This window comes from Puccinia triticina, chromosome 3A (genome assembly GCF_026914185.1).
Source record: "Puccinia triticina chromosome 3A, complete sequence".
Lineage (NCBI taxonomy): Eukaryota > Fungi > Basidiomycota > Pucciniomycetes > Pucciniales > Pucciniaceae > Puccinia > Puccinia triticina.
Window position 1 is genome coordinate 5,733,745 of NC_070560.1, and position 19,345 is coordinate 5,753,089.

At 49.9% G+C, this 19,345-nt stretch overlaps 2 protein-coding genes across 2 annotated transcripts; both read right to left on the reverse strand.

Moving 5' to 3' along the window:
• Positions 1-527: 527 nt before the first annotated feature.
• Positions 528-1,591, reverse strand: PtA15_3A621 (uncharacterized protein; the record flags this gene model as incomplete). Its single annotated transcript, XM_053167607.1, has 4 exons — positions 528-877; positions 946-1,219; positions 1,310-1,465; positions 1,568-1,591. The coding sequence occupies 4 exons, from the start codon at positions 1,589-1,591 to the stop codon at positions 528-530; spliced, it is 804 nt and encodes a 267-aa protein (XP_053018807.1).
• Positions 1,592-2,318: 727 nt separating this feature from the next.
• Positions 2,319-4,227, reverse strand: PtA15_3A622 (uncharacterized protein; the record flags this gene model as incomplete). The annotated part of the gene is made up of 9 exons (XM_053167608.1): positions 2,319-2,342; positions 2,427-2,561; positions 2,631-2,748; positions 2,847-3,064; positions 3,168-3,240; positions 3,340-3,667; positions 3,804-3,938; positions 4,009-4,070; positions 4,136-4,227. The coding sequence occupies 9 exons, from the start codon at positions 4,225-4,227 to the stop codon at positions 2,319-2,321; spliced, it is 1,185 nt and encodes a 394-aa protein (XP_053018808.1).
• Between the last annotated feature and the right edge of the window lie 15,118 nt (positions 4,228-19,345).

Below are 19,345 nucleotides of genomic sequence, written 5' to 3' on the forward strand. Positions count from 1 at the left end.
CGCCCCTGCCCTATGTGGGACTGAGTGATGAAAAAAGTTTGGCCGACTGCAGGGAGCAAATTGAGACTACAGAATCAGCGAGTGCCTTCAGCAGAAGATCTTGGAAGATTGTGATTGGGAGGGAAGATGCGCTTGCATCTTGGCTTTCCTGCCCTGAATTCATTTTTGACATGCTGTCAAACAAAAGAGCAAAGGTGGAAGAGGCAAAAAAAGATTGAATTTCCACAACTTTTTTGGTTTTGCGTTGATAGGTAATACATTTGCAGATCATCTGGCAACCAATCAGAAGAGAATGAGCTCGGATAAAAATAGACTTCATGATTGAGGAAATAATATCTTTATTCCTCTCCTCCCCTGAAAAAAATGAATAGAAAAAAAACCAGTGCAAAACCAAAAAAAAAAAATACAACTGAAAAAAGAGAGAAGGATTTGAAGATAATGTTAATGGGAAATGTAGATGGGGAGAGGGAAGAGATCATGGTTATCCAAGGAGAGAGGACATTTGGGAGACTTTTGAGTGGACGGGTTCATTCGAGAGTGTGGTAACCACTTCCATCGACAGGTTGACCTGGAGGAGGGCCTGAAGACTGAGGAGGATTAGGAGGCATGACTTGTTGTTGCTGCTGCTGCTGCTGTTGCTGCTGTTGTTGTTGTTGTTGCTGCTGCTGTTGGATCTGTTGCTTCTTTTGAGCGATGCGAAGGTCGAGCTCCCTCTTGGCCTTGCGGACCTCGTGGTCGGAAAGGTTCTGGGCATCCGCATTATCGTCGAGTGCGAACTCGTGTGCGGCGCTGGCTTGGTGGGAGACCGAGGAGGGGCCGGGAGGAGGGGCGTTTTCAGCACGTCGGAAGGGCGCAGTGGAGTGTGAAGGAGCCCACGCTGCGGAGAAGAACGATCAGAGATAGATCTGCAGAAGGCCATAACCCTTATCAATCACTGCTGCTTACCCGGAGTTTCACGATGAAGTCCGCCGCCGCCGCCACCGCCGACGGTCTGGTTCAAGCCGTGGAAGGCCGGCTGACGACTACCGGTGAACTGGGAAGAGAAGGAGCCCAAGCCTTGGCCGTTCCGGTTGAGTTGGTTGAGACAGGTCAAGAGACTGATCGGCTTGATAATCAGACCTATCAGAATCAGCATGAACGGGATCCCGGACGTCGAACTGGACCAGTTGTACATCCAGAATAAATCCAGCACGGCCGTCAGGACAAGCAGGATGCAGTACTGTGTTCATGGCGATTCCAATCAGTTTTTATATCGCAAAATCCGGGTTGCTACATGTATACATCTCTGTGTGTGTGTGTGGAGACTGACTTGACGTAAGCCTTCGAGGACACCGGGAGTTGGATTGTCGACCTCATTGTCGATGTTGTAGAGGCCGTAGAGATGGATAGGGAGGTTATAGGAGGGCGAGACGGAGACGGAGGCGAGGGTTGAGAGGCCGACCTGGACGAAGACGATCCGATGTAACTACATACCCGAAGCAGTCGATCGAACATGGCTTGTCAGTTGAGAAGGGCGGCATCGTGCTTCGCAGCGGGTCGGAGCAGGGAGAGAGAAGACGAGACTTACATCTAGGTTGCTCGAGAGGTCCATCTGCTGCGGCTGCCGGCTTCCTTCGTCCTAAGCTTCTGTCCTGGGTCTTTGTGGGCTGGCGCTGGCTTGAATGTGCTTTCGATCGGTTCCCATCGGTTTACACCTGGCCCTCTACAAGGATTCTGGCGATGCTTGTACCGGGGAAAGTGCCACAGGGCAATGACTGCTCGGAGTCATACCAGCCATTCATAAAACAGAAACTAAAAGATACTTAGGCAACACCATGATGAATTCTTTTTCGGATGCTCGAATGGGATATTTTATCTGGGTACCATGAGGCCAGAGTGCAACGATCCATCCAGGAAATGATAATCCTTATGATGGATACCCTTAACACAATTATGGGCCAGTTGTTGCCCAGAAGCAGCAATCAACTTTGAGAAGTAAGTTTTGTTGTTGTTGCTTTCCACAGTTAGTTTCGCTATCAAATTGGTAAACATATCCACAATACATTATGGAATTCAAATACTTACAAACATAAATGTAACAGTCAGCCTAGTTGGTGACTGTGTTCTGAATTAAATAAGTGACCAAATAAAAACGAACATGGATCAAAAATGACAAAACCTATAACGACGATGCGAGAATAAGATATCGAGGAAAACAGCCCATGAAAACATTGTAAAAATCACACAATTTGAATGCAGTCCATCCTGAAGATATGGAAAAATTTCAAGTCTATCTAAAATTAATATGCAGTGTTTTTTGTTGATAATACAAAACCGGTTCAATTATGATCTGCTGCCCGAGCCTGAAAAAAAAAAAAAAGAAAAGAAGTGGATGAGTAAAGCTGATCCTAGAAAGACAATCGGACTGGGCGAAAGGGGTTGCTCACGCCGATCAAATCTGCCTCGACCATCTCGCGCACAAGACTATCGAAATCCACCGTTCTCTTCCAGCCAAGTAGGGCTTCAGCCTTCTTAGGCATCCCATGAAGCAACTCCACTTCAGCCGGTCTAAAGTACATGGGCTAATAGACAAAAAGTATCAACATGTAAGGAAGGCACGAGCAAAAGAAAACGTCACTGGGAGAACTTACATCCACTCGGACTACCACTTTGCCGCTTTGAGCATTGATTCCGATCTCTTGTACACTGTCAAGTTCTCCTTGCCACTTGATGGTAATATTAACGACTGCAAAAGATTTTTCGACAAATCTGATCAAGGAATGTTAAATAAACAAAACCAGCAATGTATAACGTTTCACATCAGAAGATCGGTCGATTAAATCAAGCCAAGACAGAGAAAGACAGACTCTCTGACTGAATGAGTTTCTCCGGTGGCAAGCACGAAGTCATCGGGCTTGTCTTGTTGCAACATCTTCCACATCCCTTCCACGTAATCCTTGGCGTGTCCCCAGTCTCTTTTTGCGGAAAGATTACCAAGATAAAGACATTCTTGCTGCCCAAGGCTGATCTCAGCGACCGCTCGACTGATCTTGCGAGTCACAAAAGTTCGTCCTCTTCTAGGTGACTGTATCCATGGCAAAACAAAACAACCAAGGTGGTGCAAAAGGGGGAGTTGTGTTAGTTTAAATCTTGGTAGAAAATTTAAACCATCAACATGGCTTTCTGACCTCGTGATTGAAAAGGATCCCGTTGCAGGCAAACATATCATAACTTTCTCTGTAATTTTTCACGATCCAGTACCTGGAATGGTTGATAAGGAATCCAGACAAGTAGAGCATAAATTAGCGAGTGGCGTGCCGAAAGAGAAACTTTTGAAAGAAAAAAGGGCGTGATAATTACGCGTAAAGCTTGGCCACGCCATATGGACTCCGGGGATAAAAAGGTGTAGATTCAGTCTGTGGAGTTTCGGTAACCTTGCCGTAGAGCTCAGAGGTAGACGCTTGGTAAAATCGGACGTGTTTAGTGAGTCCGCAGGTTCGAATAGCATCCAACAATCTCAGCGTCCCCAATCCATCAACATCCCCCGTATATTCAGCCATGTCAAAGGATACCTTGACGTGAGATTGGGCGGCCAGATTATAAACCTCCGTCGGCTGGGTTTGCGAGATGATGTATACTAGATTGGTGGTATCGGTCAAATCCCCATAATGTAATACCATCTTGGGTTCTAATATGTTTGTCATATCAAATTGATAGATCGGATTAATCGTTGACCAACATACCAACCGAGAGGGAAATACACCGAGTCAGATTCTTAACAGACATCCCAATGGGGGCTGGTTTGGAAGGAGTAGGCTACCTACGTTCGTGTACGTCTTTATAAAGATGCTCGATCCTGCCGGTGTTGAAGCTGGATGAACGCCTGATAAGGCCGTGGACTTCATAGCCCTTGTCGAGTAAGAGTTCGGTAAGGTAAGAACCATCCTGCCCGGTGATACCTAAGAAGAGAACGGTTATTTTCCAAGGTATGTCTGTCGAGTTGGGTTTGAGGACAGGAGTGAGACTAACCAGTGATCAAAGCGACTCTGCGTTTCCTGTAATCTTCAGGTGATATCGTCGATCCTAGCGAGCTATGTGATGAGGTGGAACCAGGCGGTCAACCAACATTCTGACGCTAGGAAACGGGCGTGCTCACATCGGTTGACCGAACCGAGGGGCATGATGGCACGGAGGTTCGTTGGTGGATGTAGCTGTATTCGAGCGTTGTTCGAGACTGACTGATGACATGGCCCTGGTCGTTCTTGGCTTGATTTCTGGGTGGATGGTCAAAGAAAGTTGAGGGCCGACCGAGACTCGAGTTGAGGGGTTCTACTTCTACCTGCAGTGTGTTCCTGTGTGTTCGCGGTAAAATGAATTGCCTGTGACGTCATTTCAAATAATCTCGGACCTCGGTCTTCAACTTCACTCGACTCGAGTCCTCGACTGGTTTCCCGTTGCCTTCCTCAACTGTTCCACACAGCGTCGTGGTCTCTGAGAAGCCCTTAGCGCACGGAACAGCTTTTTAATCGTGTCCCTCTTTGAGGATAGTCCACATCTTCGTTAGAATAAAATGCAGAAATACAACATAGATCTCCTCCTGTCCATCCTCTCAATCAACAACCAGTGGTATACATCAGTATGATTTTAGGGTGTCGGCTGAACTTTGCCTACATTAGTTGGAGGCCAGCTTATGTATACCGACGGAGCAACGCATTGATTCAATATGTGGTGTGATTTCTGCTGAATGTGGGCCGTCCCAAGTAAATCTCAAGAACGTGCCTTCGCAACACTCGAACGGTAAAGCAAAGGCATGGACGGGGCCTCAGTGTAATCTTCGCATAAATGAAAAGCAACCAGTTGCTAATCAAAACACCTTATACACCTACTGGGCTGCTATCTCCAATGGCCGAGTAGGTACCTTGAGGTGGCGGGTTGGGATAGTTAGGCAAGTAGCACTCCGGGTCTTCACGAAAGGGCAGCAGAACCAGATGCGCGGACAAGCGAAAGCTCTTATGGAACATGGGGAGAAATGAGATAGACGTCCTACATATGTTCGGTTTCTATTTCAACATGATAGCGAGTGATACATGATTTCGAAAGAAGATGGTAATTAGAGAGACTTGTGGAGAAGGGTCCTTCCGAAGTTAGTCAAACAGTTGAAGGATCAGAACATCAAGTTGCACCTGTTTAATGTAACAAGGTAGGGTTGATGGCAGGCACATGACACCAAAGCGGAGGGCAAAGAACTCGGTTCGTAAGAATCGAGGACGAGCCCAGGCTGGGAGGTGGAGTTCCATCGGTCGCTTCATCATGCTTCAGAGTTTGAAAACTCGGAAGGATCTGGGGAAAGCGTCGCTAGCCGGGAGAAGAGAGCGGGCTTTATACCCTGTTGGTCAACTTGACCGACCCACAACTCGGCCCCTCAGATTAGATATGCATGTAAGATGTACGTATGCAAATTACGAAATTCTCCGCGCGCGCGATGAGCGGCGAGCTACACCACAGAGCGCGCCCAACCGCGGTCTGACGGAGGCGACGCGGGGCCAACCACCCCGCCCCCGCCTTGATATTTTGGCGTGTTCCATACACGCCGCTAACTTATCAAAGTCCCTCCCCATGCGGGAGGTCGGAGTTCGGAGATCGGGTGGTGGTACGGGGGGTAGCTCATTTGGGTGGAGCTTAAGTTTGGGTGGTGGCGAAGCCACCCCTCCCGCAGGGAGGGACTTACGGGCTATCGCACCATTTGGGTGGGAGGCCATCCACCAAAAAGTGATGAAAATCCACACTTTGAATTTTCCAGCCTGCAGCTTCAACGCTGTCCCTCCCATTATCGGGAGTTAAGGTGATACAGATGTTGCACATTTTTTAAGCTCATCAACTTATCATCAAACCATCAAGTGATTTTTTGATGGATTTTTGAAAAAGGTTGCAGGCCTCAAGGCCACCTCTTCTTGGGCGGTGCCTGGCCCCGCAGGTCCGAGCGGGGAAAGTTTCTTTCCTCTTTATTCTCCTTCTCTTTTCTGTTCGAGTGACTCTCTTCAAAAACGGAGTCGATAGAAAGACAGACAGGATGCATTCGCATCCATCCATGGTTGGAACCTTATATGTAGCTCGCAAAACGAGTGAGCTACAAGCCTTTGAACGCCAACCAGAGTTTCCGAGATGCTCTCAGGCAAGCACCCCGACATAAGTCGTAAGTCCCTCCCTGCGGTCGGTGGCACTCTGCTCCCCACTCAGCCCCGCAGAGGAGGGACTTTGTTAAGTTAGTACACGCCGGGGGTACAGCAAGGCCAGGAAAGCTTGCGGGTCCGGCAGCCTGAAAATCGACCAAACAACTTTGTCGATTTCAGCCACCGGACCTGTATGCCCTTCCAAACATTCCAACTCTTCCACCCTCTTCCACCTCCGTCCCCCCCCCCTCCAGCGAAAATGCCCCCCGACCCAATTCCCCCTCCCCGCCCGACCGGACCCACCCACAATCCCCCTGGCGAGCGAGATTTGGCGAGCGAGATTGTGGATACAGCAAGGCCAGGAAAGCTTGCGGGTCCGGCAGTCAGAATATCCACCAAACATGCCAGTCCACCTCCGCCACCGGACCTTCCAAACCTTCCAAACCTTCCAATTATTCCCCCATCTTCCACCTTTGTCCGTCCCATTCCCCCCCCCCCCCTCCAGCAACGATGCCCCCCGACCAAATCCCCCCTCCCCGCCCGACCGGACCCACCCACCATCCACCCACCCACAACCCTGCCAGCCAGCCAGCCACCCCACCGCCGACCGTTTTCTTTTTTCCCGTAATCGGTGAGCCTGCCCCCCCCCCAAAAAAAAAACCCCTCAGCTGACCTCCCAACCCCCTCCGTCCATCGCCCGGCCCACCTTCCAGACCAGCACAAGGCCGTTGACTGCACCGCCGAAAGTTTATTGGCCCTTGTATACCCATCATTCGATAAGCTGGTGAGTCGTTTCCCCTCCCCTACTCCGCCCCGCATTGTTCCGACTCTCGCTGACCGTTTGCCCATCTGATCAGACCATGCAGAACAAAGCCCCCGCGACCACCCGTTTTACGCTCACCCGGGGCACCTTGGAGCCGCTGCCGTTTGCGAACGTCCCGGGTGAGACACAGGAGTCGTACCTTGGTCCCTCCCAGCCACCGGACTCGCAGGCGGCTGCCTGCAGGCTATTCTACGAGGGTTCGCCAACCCAACGCAACCACCCAAATGCCACTGGCCCCCCAACCGAGCCGCCCCCACAGCCGCGCAACATTCACATCGAGCACTGCATCTTTCAACGAACAGTGGCGGGCCAGCTGGCCATGGCCAATCCAAACGCGGTCGTCCACACGAAGCAAGCGCTTGCGGAGGTGCAAAAACACTGGGAGAAGGTGACCCCGAATGGCACCGCCGTCTTGTCGTCGGTAGTGCAGCGGGTCACCTGGGCGCAGTTCCGTTTGGACGTCGCGGTGGCCCTGGGAAAGACAAAGACGCATCTCGGGACGCACATCGACTTGATGGATGCCAACGGTCTCCTCAAGTGGCAGGGAGCGGTGAAGAAGCATCCCGTCTTTGGAGTCGGCCGGAACACCATCATTGCGTCGGACGCGGACTTTGATTCTTACGTGGACGCGATCCTTTCGAAGCCCGACTCCGAGGTGATCATCCGGGTCATCATGGCCAACCCCCGCCGAACGGCCAAAGACCGGGAAACTGTGAGTTCAGCGGTTCTCTGACCGCTCCCTCCCATGAGTATTGACGGCTTGTGTCATGCTGCGCAGGAGCGCGCTCAGTCCAACGCCCTGGCGATAGCCTATGGGTCCAACGACGACCGATTGGCGCTCGAAAGGGCCAGTGTCCGAGTTGCCCGCAATGTAAGTCGCGGACAACCTTTTCTCTTCAACTGGAGAGGGGCTAATATTGTTGGTTGGTCAGCCCCATGCGGACGTTGATGCTCAGGAACGCATGAGGATCACCCAAGAGCTCTACGACTATCACCGCCAACTTTACGGTGGCAATCGCAAGTCCATGCGCATCAAAGACCCAGCCGACCCCGCAAGATCTTTCCGTGTCACCGCCAACGGATATAAGACTTGGGCGATGGCAATAATGCACGGCGCACGGGGGGTTGATCAGGATCACCCGCCCAGAACTGATCAGTTCGTCTCGGAGAAGGAGGTTGTTTACTCCCTGGCCGAGTTGGCTGCCCAGGCATCCAATCGCCTGTCCAAACACAAGTCCGCCGCCACCGCTCCAGAAGACCCACCATCAGGCCTCCCGACGCTCGCTCGATCTACCCCGGCTGTGGATAAGGGGGGCCCTCGGCCCCCAGTGTTTGCATCGGTGAGCCAACAGGCGAGCTCCGTGGGGGCTGGGTCCCCACGCCCGCGCTTGGCTGCGGATACAGCCGACCCCAGCAGGGCCACGTTGCCTCCCCCCATTGGGGCATCGACACCTTCCACCCCTGTGTACACGCCGGTCCGCAGATCCGTGTCTGGTCGATTTTTACCGCCACGTGTGCTCCTGACAGCCGCTGGGGCGCAACCCAGCCCTCCGGCCAGATTCGATATTCCCTTGCCGTCACCCACAAAGGACTCTGCGGATTCGTTGTTTCCGAAAAGCGGGGCGGCTCAGGCGGCCGCAGACGAGCTCGACCTCTCAGACCAAGACGAGCTTCCTTTTAGCCCGGACCCATCTGTACATGTGTGTTTGACCCGTCAGAACAGCTTGGCAAGCACCGACATCGAAATCCTCCCGCCGCCCAAGTCGGACGTAGATAGGAAGGGGTTTGTCCATCGATCCCCTGCACGCAAGATTGCGCGCAGCCCGCACGGGGATGGCATTGCTCACACGATCAGCCGCCTGTCCTTTGGGAGGGCCAGATCCCCGATTCGCGCCCGGCCCGCCTCGCCAACTCGCAAGACTCCTGCAACTCGTTCGCGCTCTGATTCCATGGCCTCATGGTTTACCGAGTCTGTGCCCACCGCCGACTACCCGCTCAACGACGCGGGGAAGGCCCTCACAATGGAAGCCTTTCTAGACTTATTGTGTTTCGACAAGGGGGATGTTATTACCCGCGGGTTACTCGCGATGTCCCACATCCGCCGATGGGACTTTTTCCTGCAGACCTCCCCTAGGGTATTTGAAACCAAGTTCGGCTTTCCCTATGCAATTGCTTGCCAGTTGATCAAGGGGGCCATGTGGCTCATTCCGACCCACGTGATTGTCCCCAACCAAAAAGGACATACGAGCCCTCCCCGCCAACCAATCTCACACATCAACTCCCCGGCGGCCCATCCAAGCAATATCTCCCACGAGCCGCTGTGGAACTACTCTTGGGATGAATAGAGCTGGAGAGGGAATGGTGCTTTAATGGGCTGCCTCTCTGGGAACAAGAAAAAGATATAAGAGTGTGGACTCTTATGGAAAGGTGTGGCTATAGAGGATTCTTGAGGTATGTCTTGAGGGTTACTTTTCTACTAATCTAATATTTTGTACACAGATAACAAGCTTGTCCAATCTGATTTATTGGCATAAGCAAGGCTAATGATAGGTGACCAGTGATCTGAATTACTTTGACAGGATCTGATGCGGAACAAATGAAGAGGAAAACAACCCAGTTTATATACACAAGAAAGAGCAGCCATGAGGAAACAAGGATAACCTGAAGGGAAGCATAGAACATTCTACTTCTATAGGATGAAACAGCCATGTGGTCAGAGTAGTGGGTCAAGGAGTCACATGATGGTGTAATAGTGGGTGGGGATGATGCCATCTTCTGGGGGCTTTGGTGCAATCTTCCTAGTTGGAGGAGGGGATATGTGAGACATAAAAGGGGTAGAATATTCTATGATCTAAGATAGGAGGAGTTATGAGTTTCAGGAAGTGTTTCAGGAAGAAGTAATCTAAGGATCTAAGATAGGAGGAGTCAGGTGTTTCATGAAGTGTTTCAGGAAGTAATAATCTAGGTGGGGTTTGGGGCTATGTCTAGCATAATGTGTATCATGTTGGGTTTGGAGGGTGAAGGGTTTCAAGGGTGCTTATACATCTTTGAGCACATGGTTCTAAGGAAACACTAGAAGAAGGGGGTAAAATGTGATCTGGGTAGATGTTTGAGACTAGGAAGAGGGTTTATCCAAGAGAGGGGGAGTGTGGGAAGAGGGAATACTATTATCCAGGGTATGTCCATTGAGTGGGGATGTTGAGGGGCTTGGGCTTTGCTGACAAGGGGGCCAGAGGTATGGGATTTATTCTTGAGGTGTGACAGCATTGTGATTGATGGTTGCTGGTTTTCTGGGTAGATCAGGATTGGCTTACCACATCCACCCCCAAATTAGATGATGTCCCCATCATCCAGAAAAAAAGAAAAGAGGCCAATCCTGAAGAGAGAAGAAAAGCTAGCCTATGACAGAGGAACAAGGAAGAGATGACCTGAAGTGAAAAAGAAACTATGTTTTGTAGGTTTTATAAAGCCTAAAAAGTGAAATTGAGGATGAGAAACATTTTATGTGGAGGCTGAGGGGGAGACTTCTTTAGTTTTTTTTCATCTTCACAATTTTTCCTATATGTGAACTTGAATTTGAGGGGAGAGGTTATGAGAGGAAAAGGAAGGCTATTGGCTTGCCACCCCCAAATTGGGTGAACTTGAGTTGGGGTGTGAAGATCTAATCTAAAAAAAAACAGAGAGAAGGGACTGCTCTCTTGGGGAAATGGGGAAACAACAGCAGCCACCCCCAAATTGGGTGATTGTGACTAGGTTACAGGGTTTTAGGAGATTCTGGCTAGTAAGTATAGTCCATGTCCCTTGTTTGTTTGTTCTTTTTGTCTAGATATGAAAGTTCCTAGAGTTTTACCAAAACCAAGATGAGAAATACCCTTCAACCTATGGAACTTGAAGTTAGCAAGGATCCAAATATTCCATAGATTAATTTTTTGGATTTTTGGAAGGGGAGTTGGGGAAAACCAAGGTACTGGGAGTTTATGCTGAATACTGGTTGACTTGATTATTTGCTTTAGGAATTTCAGAAAAAATTGAGTTCCAGGATCCTGTTGGCTTGTGTCAGGGGGTTTGAAGAGTGGATATTCAAGGTGATTAGGGATAAACTGGTGAGTTGGAAGAGAATGTGATTCCTGTGGATTGTTTGTTAGAGAGGCTGATTCCAATTTTCTTTCTGTGGGTTTACCAGGGTCTTTGTGGAAAACATGTCTTCCCAAACTACAAATGGAGGCTGAGTTGGGAATGGAGGTTTCATCAACTAGTAATAAATTTGCACCATGATCATTTGAGGAAGGCAAGTTTGGCTGGGAATAATTTTCTTCAAAAAAAGGTAGACCAAATTTCAATGTGGGTTTTCCTACTAAATCCAAGGTTGATCTCTTTGTGATGAAGGCTGATGAAGATATTTTGTCTATAAGTTTACCAGGATCCTTCTGGAAAATGCAGGTCTCTAATTTGGCTGAGGATTGGTTGGAAAGATGAATGGGCTCAAAATTCTGAGTGAAAAGTAATGGGAATTGTTCCAAGGAAGAGTCTATTTTACTATCTATAAAATTTGCCTGGGCTCCAAGAATATCCAAGGGTAGTGGACTTGAATGGAAAGAATTTTCTAGAAAGAAGGATTGGCAACATCCAAGGGTGGGTTCTTTTGAGGTTTTCTTTTCTTCAGATGTAGCTTCAATGGTTGAGTCATGCTTGGGTGAGTGAGTTTCTTCTGGGGGAAAATTTTGGTTGATATTTTCTGTAGCCTCTTCTTCAGTTAATTCCAATTTAGTTTCAAAGGCAAATAGAGTATCTGGAGGTTCTTTAACTATCAAGTTTGGTGAGAGAATCTCAGGGATAGAAGTTTCTTCATTGGTTCCACTGGCTGATCCTAATTGCTCTGCTCTTGTGTTGTCCAATTTTTCTGAGGTTCCAAGATTTCCAAAGTCCTGGGATGTGATTTTTGACAAGAAAGGTGTCATAAGTCTAACTGGGGAGCTGTCTTCATCTTCCAGGTCTTCACTATTGACTTTGATCTTCAGCATTGAATCCAAGGGTAATCTTCTAGAACTGATCATCAAGGCTTCCACATCTTGGTTTATGTGCTCTATTATTCCAAAGGATACCTGAGGTTCCAGGTTACTTGCTTGTGCATTTGGGTTGGGAGTTCCAGAGAATATGGGTCCGGGGGGTAAGTTGAGTACTCCTGGCTGCTTTATGTTTTGGTGGTACTGATCCACTGCTATTTTGTAAGCTCTATTTCTGTCCCAAGGTACTGAGGATCCATCTGGTAGCTTAACTCCATTCCCTTCCTTTTTGAACAGTCCATGAAGTTCATCCAAATTGGCCTGGTTACACCTGGAAAATGAGTGACCCATCTGGTGACAGTAATTGCATTTGACTGTTGTCCAATCCTTGTCTTGCTGGGCTGGTTTGTAGGGAACATGACTTTTCATAAAGAAAGGGGGAGGTTTTTGGGTATGCCAGGTGGAAAGGGTTTTAGTGAGGTCTTCTACTTCTCTTTGCTGAACCTGATTTTTGGAAGGAGGGTTGGTCTTAGCTGGTTCAGCATATTCTAACCCTCTCCAAACTCTACTTCTGGCTAGGACTGATCTTTGATGGACTTCCTTGTGGATATACTGTAGCAGGACTTCAGTTGCAGGTAGAACTTCCCCACCATCCTTGGTGGCAAGCATCATGTTAGTCCTTCCAAGGTCCTTGGTAACTGCTCTGGCCACATCCTCACAGAGAACTTCAAGAAGGTGGTCCCTGAATTCTTCTATACTGCCGCTATATCCCATCCGTACCAGCTAATTAGTAATGGCTACAAACTTAGTCCTAAAGATTTTAAACTGTTCTTCTGTACTGATTCCACCTCCCTTAATGGCAGAGTATACCAAGTCCCTGAGGTCATGTCTGGTGTATTTGACTAGTGGAAGGGAGGAGCCAAATCTGTTGAGTAAATCTTTCTTCAGTTGTTCCCAGTCTTGTTCTTCATAGCCAACCATTTCTTCCTTCAGGTCCATGCCTTTGATAAAAGGAGAGATTTGGGTGACCAGGTCCAAGGGGGTGGCTCCATCTGTCCTTCCAGCTGCTTCATATCTTCTGATGAATTTTTCTATAGGCATGTTGGATCCATCAAAGCATAGGTCCTTGTCCAGAGGTTTGATTTTGACAGCTTGGTGAGGCCCTACAGAGTAAGTTGGCATAACAGGTTCCCTCTCCAGAAAGTGTACAGGAGTTAATTTTGGAAGTTGATTTGCAGTAGGTTGGCGGTACGAGGGATGTTTCTGGGCTCTGGCTAGTGATTCAGGTTCTTCTACCATGTGTTCCAGGCCTTCACTTTCAGAGGGAGCTACAGCACCTCTAATGGGTCCAGGGTTGGCAGGTAAGTTGTTTCTACTGACTGTTGGGGGGTTGGGTTGGTGGTTGGTTGCTCCAGAATTGGCTTGCAGAGGTTGGGGCCAAGTGGGAACTGATCCAGAGTTGAATTTAAGGTTTCCAGGGACAAAATTTCCATTCCAAGGTTGTCCAGTAGGTCCAGGGTTTGCAGATTGATTGTTTCCTCCAAAGTGGATGGGTCCATGGGCTTCTTGCTGGGGTTGTCCTGTGTATCCAGGGTTGATGTGAGCTGATCCAAGATTGGGTTGTCCTCCAGTAATAGGTATTTGACCAAGGGTTGCTTCTCTGGAGAATCCAACAAATGAAGGCATAAAAAATCTTTCTATGGCTGACTCCAAGGTGGTTCTAGGTAGGTATTGGGACTGAGAGTTGGATCTAAAGTGCCTAGACATGTTTAAGGGTTGATTGTTAACTGAATGGATAAAACGAGTTGAGGAGTTGTTCTGTAAGCTGATGATATGGTTGTTAAAAGTAAATGGCCTAAAGAGTTTTTCTGAAGAAGTTGATGAAGGTATTTTGTTCAGAGTGGTAGTTTTATGAGGTGTTTAAAGGTATGTAGTTAAAGGTGAGTAATTTTTTTAGTATGAGATTTTTTATTTATATATATATATGGGTTCACTAGCTAATCCTGTAACTATATTAGACTAGGAAAATGGGGTTTGGACTGAATCTAGAGATCTTCAGGCCACTGTTGGGACACCACTTGTGGAAATACTCTTGGGATGAATAGAGCTGGAGAGGGAATGGTGCTTTAATGGGCTGCCTCTCTGGGAACAAGAAAAAGATATAAGAGTGTGGACTCTTATGGAAAGGTGTGGCTATAGAGGATTCTTGAGGTATGTCTTGAGGGTTACTTTTCTACTAATCTAATATTTTGTACACAGATAACAAGCTTGTCCAATCTGATTTATTGGCATAAGCAAGGCTAATGATAGGTGACCAGTGATCTGAATTACTTTGACAGGATCTGATGCGGAACAAATGAAGAGGAAAACAACCCAGTTTATATACACAAGAAAGAGCAGCCATGAGGAAACAAGGATAACCTGAAGGGAAGCATAGAACATTCTACTTCTATAGGATGAAACAGCCATGTGGTCAGAGTAGTGGGTCAAGGAGTCACATGATGGTGTAATAGTGGGTGGGGATGATGCCATCTTCTGGGGGCTTTGGTGCAATCTTCCTAGTTGGAGGAGGGGATATGTGAGACATAAAAGGGGTAGAATATTCTATGATCTAAGATAGGAGGAGTTATGAGTTTCAGGAAGTGTTTCAGGAAGAAGTAATCTAAGGATCTAAGATAGGAGGAGTCAGGTGTTTCATGAAGTGTTTCAGGAAGTAATAATCTAGGTGGGGTTTGGGGCTATGTCTAGCATAATGTGTATCATGTTGGGTTTGGAGGGTGAAGGGTTTCAAGGGTGCTTATACATCTTTGAGCACATGGTTCTAAGGAAACACTAGAAGAAGGGGGTAAAATGTGATCTGGGTAGATGTTTGAGACTAGGAAGAGGGTTTATCCAAGAGAGGGGGAGTGTGGGAAGAGGGAATACTATTATCCAGGGTATGTCCATTGAGTGGGGATGTTGAGGGGCTTGGGCTTTGCTGACAAGGGGGCCAGAGGTATGGGATTTATTCTTGAGGTGTGACAGCATTGTGATTGATGGTTGCTGGTTTTCTGGGTAGATCAGGATTGGCTTACCACACCGCCCATCACGGCGATTGCCCCACCCCCTCAAGACTCTGCCAGCGCCAGCGGCCCGCCCGCTCACACAGAGGATCACCCCAAGGGCCATGGTATCGATGAGACCACCGCCGACGGGACCGTCTAGTTCATGGCCTGGTTTTGTGGCCGGCCGGGCTACTATTTAACTATTTTATCAACTCTCAAACTACTTATATCTAGTATCACTAAAAATAGTGATCCTGGCGTTGATTGCTAGCCGCTATGGCCCATTTCCTCTTTATGTTGTTCCCTCTTTATCTCGTCCCCATAAAACCATCGACCCCGGCTCTGATTGATGTCCGGGCGCCGCGCGCAGTTACCCACTGAAATATCGCTGTTTTTCATTTTTTCTACTGTTTGTTCCCAAATAGTGATGTTATCCGCCATTTGCCACAGTAATACACAACTGAGAGAGACCAAGGCGCAACTGACCCCTTGTGCGGAAAACTGCTCGCAAGACTGCCCCCAGGGGCGACTGCTGACTTTGCGGATTACGGCCCCCAGGCGCAACTGAGGACTTGTGCAAAAAACTGCTCGCGAGACCCCCCCCCAGGGGCGACTGCTGAATTTGCGGATTACGGCCCCCAGGCGCAACTGAGGACTTGTGCGAACAACTGCTCGCGAGACCGCCCCCAGGGGCGACTGCTGACTACTGCTGACTTACGCAGCCAACGAGGACTTGCCCGTAGCAAGGGCGGGACTTCAGCTGGGGCGTCAATATCTGGAGCCCCACAAAGGAGGTATATATAGCTAAATTGCTAGAAATTACCTCGATTGGATTGATTTTTTAGAAAGGAGGAAGCAAACAAATAGAAAAGGAACAAGGGGAGACCAGGTGGGCCTCCGTTGAATCAGGAATGATGAAGAAAAATAATATAAAAGGAACAAAAAATAATAGCCAAGGAAGAAGGGGAGACATCGTGGGCCTCCGCACCGCGCTGATGCCCACCATCAGAAGCCCCCTGCAGAGTACCCACTGCCAAGGAAGAGGTTCCTCATCATACGAGGATTGGCGACGTTTGGGAGCACATCCTTAATGATCCGAGCGTCCTGTCGGGTCCCCGTCAGAATCTCCATGCGCTTCAGGTAAGTTTTCAGGGTGGCAAACACCTTTTCGATCGGGTTGAAATCGGGAGAATAGGTCGGCAGATACATTAGGAGGACGCCTGCGTTCGCGCATATCTCAGCGATCCGGCCACCATGGTGGATAGGGGCGTTGTCCATGATTAGGACACTGTTTCGGCCGGGGAATGGATTCATAACTGGCATCTAGGGGGACACAAAAAGCCAGACATTAATAATCAGAAGATCTCGGCAGATAAGGAAACAGGGAGGCCAACATACCAAGACATCCTCCAGGAAGTACTCCATGTCAATGCGGCGCATCGTTCCTACCTGAGCAATGCACTCCAGACACCCGTCCAACGAGACCGCCGGGAGAACCGAAACACGTGGGGCCCCTAGGGGCTTAGGGATGCGTTGGGTGCGGCGGCCGCGTAGTGCCCAGGCTTTGTCACGTGAGTGAGTCCCAAGCAATACTCCCGCCTCGTCTATAGAAGAAAAGAGGTCAGACAACGGATTTCCTGGGGGCTGGAAATACTCGGGAGATTGGCTTACCCACAAACACCAGAAATTCCGCAGGATAATTCCCCACGCGGGCCACGTAGTTCGCCCGTGCCTCGGGGCATTGGTTCGGATTCACAGACCGGGCGGTTTTCTTTGTCATGAGAAGGCGGTACTTCAACTCCGCTTGTATGGTGCTGATGGGATGTCGAGTGCCGGTCATCGCCTGGATGTGATTCTGGATCTCATCCAGGTACAGGGTGGGCTCTGCCTCCAGCGCAGCCAGGACGAACTCAGCCTCCTCGCGGCTGAACGCCAATGGGCGACCCCGCTCGGCGTAAAGGGCCGGGTCTCTGACAACATCGCGGGTGTGTCGGTACAAGTTCTTCCACCGGAGGAGGGAGTCTTCCGAGACTTTGTGGTCGAGCGTTTGATTAATCTCCGCGAGCGATTTGCCTCGCACCGCCAATTTGACGACGATCACCTTCACGTCGCGCGAATACTTCACAAACACCATCGGATCTGCGCCAAAAAAAAACATCGGTGAGTGGGGGGAGCGTGAAGAAACACCCCAAACGGTGACGGCACACGGCTCACCACTAGCGGTATGGAGATTCTGTGATCTCGTCGGCGGTGCAGTCAACGGCCTCGTGCTGGTCTGGAAGGTGGGCCGGGCGATGGACGGAGGGGGTTGGGAGGTCAGCTGAGGGGTTTTTTTTTGGGGGGGGGGGCAGGCTCACCGATCGCGGGAAAAAAGAAAACAGTCGGCGGTGGGGTGGCTGGCTGGCTGGCAGGGTTGTGGGTGGGTCCGGTCGGGCGGGGAGGGGGGATTTGGTTGGGGGGCATTGTTGCTGGAGGGGGGGGGGGGGGGGAATGGGACGGACAAAGGTGGAAGATGGGGGAATAATTGGAAGGTTTGGAAGGTTTGGAAGGTCCGGTGGCGGAGGTGGACTGGCATGTTTGGTGGATATTCTGACTGCCGGACCCGCAAGCTTTCCTGGCCTTGCTGTACGACGCGTGACACCGGTTCCGTGAAAACCGCGTGGAATTCACTGCGCCCCACGTCGCCATCACCACCCCGTCGAAAATGGGTGGTGACGATGTGATATCCAGTCGGCTCCACCCTCCTGGGATCTCCTCGTGATAGAATCACGGTGGAGCCGACAACTGTGTAAAACAGCGCATCCTCGTGGTTCCCACAGTCTACTTGATCCTCAACATGGAAAAGGACAATCTTGCCATTGTCACTGTGGTAGTTAGTGTATGTCAGATCCTGTTGAATGCTGCAAATTTTTGTCTCTGCTCATCGTGTGCTTCACACAGGATTCGCCCCGCGAGCCTGCCGGCGGCGCCGCGGTCTCCTTCAACTTGAACACCAAATCAAACAAACGTGCGAGCGCCGACCATTCTGCCAATTGTCCTCCACCTCCGAAGAGGCAAAATCCTGGGCTCCGGCCCCTTGGACTCACAGCTAGCCTTTTCACTCCTCCTTTCTCCATGTCTCAATTTCTGTCGTTGTGTCACATCCCCAATGATTACAAACCAGTCCAAGCCATGATATCGGATCACAATATATTTCACTGGACAGCTTTTGAAGGTTGTGGGCTCGACCAACCCGTCGTGATCACGGGTTTTCCTCGGTGGAATCGCCGTTGGTGGTGTGGTGGGGCCGGCGTGGACCCGACCATCCCGTCGGTGCCACAAGAAATCCACGGGGAATCCATGGAGAGCCAAAAGCCCACGTGGATTCCTCGCCGTGCCCAGTTGGTGGAGACCCCGTGAACGTGTGGACCTCCAGCCACTGGTCCGACCTCGCGCGCGGCCACCATGTGGAGTCCTCGTGGAAACCACGTGATTTCCCCGTGGACGGACTCCCCGGGTGTACACCACCGCTTGAATTTGAGCTTGGGTTGACGTGGGCCCAACGGCGCGGTCGGCGAAAGGTTGGCCCAGGTGGGTGCCAACCTGCCCGCCCAGACTTTGACTGCGGGATTGGATTGTGTTGAAGATTGGTTGGGCCCCCCTTGACCCGACCCATCCAGCACCGTGGGCGGTTGGATGGGTTGGTCGTGTCTAACCCAGCCAACCCATGCCGGCTCTGATCAGGGTGCCCACAGGGGAAGCTGGTTGGGCATGACAAGAGCCCAACCAGCTTTACTCAGCGGGTGGGCCAACGCAATCATGGCTGGCACTGAGCAGCACGCCAACGTTGTACTCTGGTTGAGCCCGCGTTAGGCCAACCAAGAAATGATGTTTTTTATTTAAAAAAAAAAAAAAATTGTGAGCCTCTTTCCATGTTTGGAAAAAGGCTACATAAGTGAGAAATTACAAAAAAAAAAAAAAGAGTCTTGTCCAAATCCGCAGACTTTGTCTGACAAAATTTGGAGAAATGGGGTCCATATCACACAATAAACCCCCTGGTAGTATAGAAATGTGTGATGCCCTGCTTGGCAAGGCTGGTACTTCTCCTAAGTGAGTTTATCTTGTTGGTCCTTGAAATGTAGATTGTCGGGTTCGACTCCAGTGGCAAGCCATATTTTTGCTACCTGCTCACCGGACCCCGACCGCGGCGCCCACGGCGGGCCAACTTGAGGAATTTGCCAACCGCGGGCCCCGCACGTGGGAGGTCGCCCCGACCGCGGGTGGCAATCACTCCCGCTCCGGGTGACACCAAAACTTCAGGGTGGGTCGTCTCCACATTGCGTCTGA